The sequence below is a fragment of the Mesitornis unicolor genome, unplaced genomic scaffold, assembly GCF_000695765.1.
Source record: "Mesitornis unicolor isolate BGI_N332 unplaced genomic scaffold, ASM69576v1 scaffold30372, whole genome shotgun sequence".
Lineage (NCBI taxonomy): Eukaryota > Metazoa > Chordata > Aves > Mesitornithiformes > Mesitornithidae > Mesitornis > Mesitornis unicolor.
In genome coordinates, this window is record NW_010171698.1 from 6,871 (window position 1) to 7,249 (window position 379).

A 379-nucleotide genomic window follows, 5' to 3' on the forward strand; every position below is an offset into this window, starting at 1 on the left:
CGGGGCCCGGGGCGGGTCCGGGGCCTCCGCCATGGCGGCCCCGAGAGCGGCAGCGGCCGCGCCACAAAGCACGGTGGGAGCACGCGCCGCGCACAGCCTGCCGGGAGGTGGAGTCCCCACGCGGACTTCGCCCACCACGGCGCATGCGCAGGCGTCGGAAGGCGTTGCCCGGCAACGGCGCGGAGCCCGCGTGGCGTCCCACAGCTCCGCCCAGTGTCCCCAGTGCCGTACTGGTGTGCGGGGACAAACAGCGACACCCCGGCCCTCCCAGAGGGACCCCAGTGCCCCCCGACCACCCCCTACGCCCTTCCAGTGATCTGCAGAACCTTCTGCGGCCTCCAGAGACAGCCCAGTGCCTCCCAGAGCCGCCCAGTAACGA

General features: G+C 73.9%; 1 protein-coding gene across 1 annotated transcript in view; it reads right to left on the bottom strand.

The window, feature by feature from the left end:
- The window catches only part of DECR2 (2,4-dienoyl CoA reductase 2, peroxisomal), a 4,729-nt gene extending 4,696 nt beyond the window's left edge, over positions 1 to 33 (bottom strand). The window contains exon 1 of the mRNA XM_010180117.1: positions 14 to 33. Coding sequence (XP_010178419.1) covers positions 14 to 33 — 20 coding nt within the window. The remainder of the gene's footprint in view (positions 1 to 13) is intronic.
- Between the last annotated feature and the right edge of the window lie 346 nt (positions 34 to 379).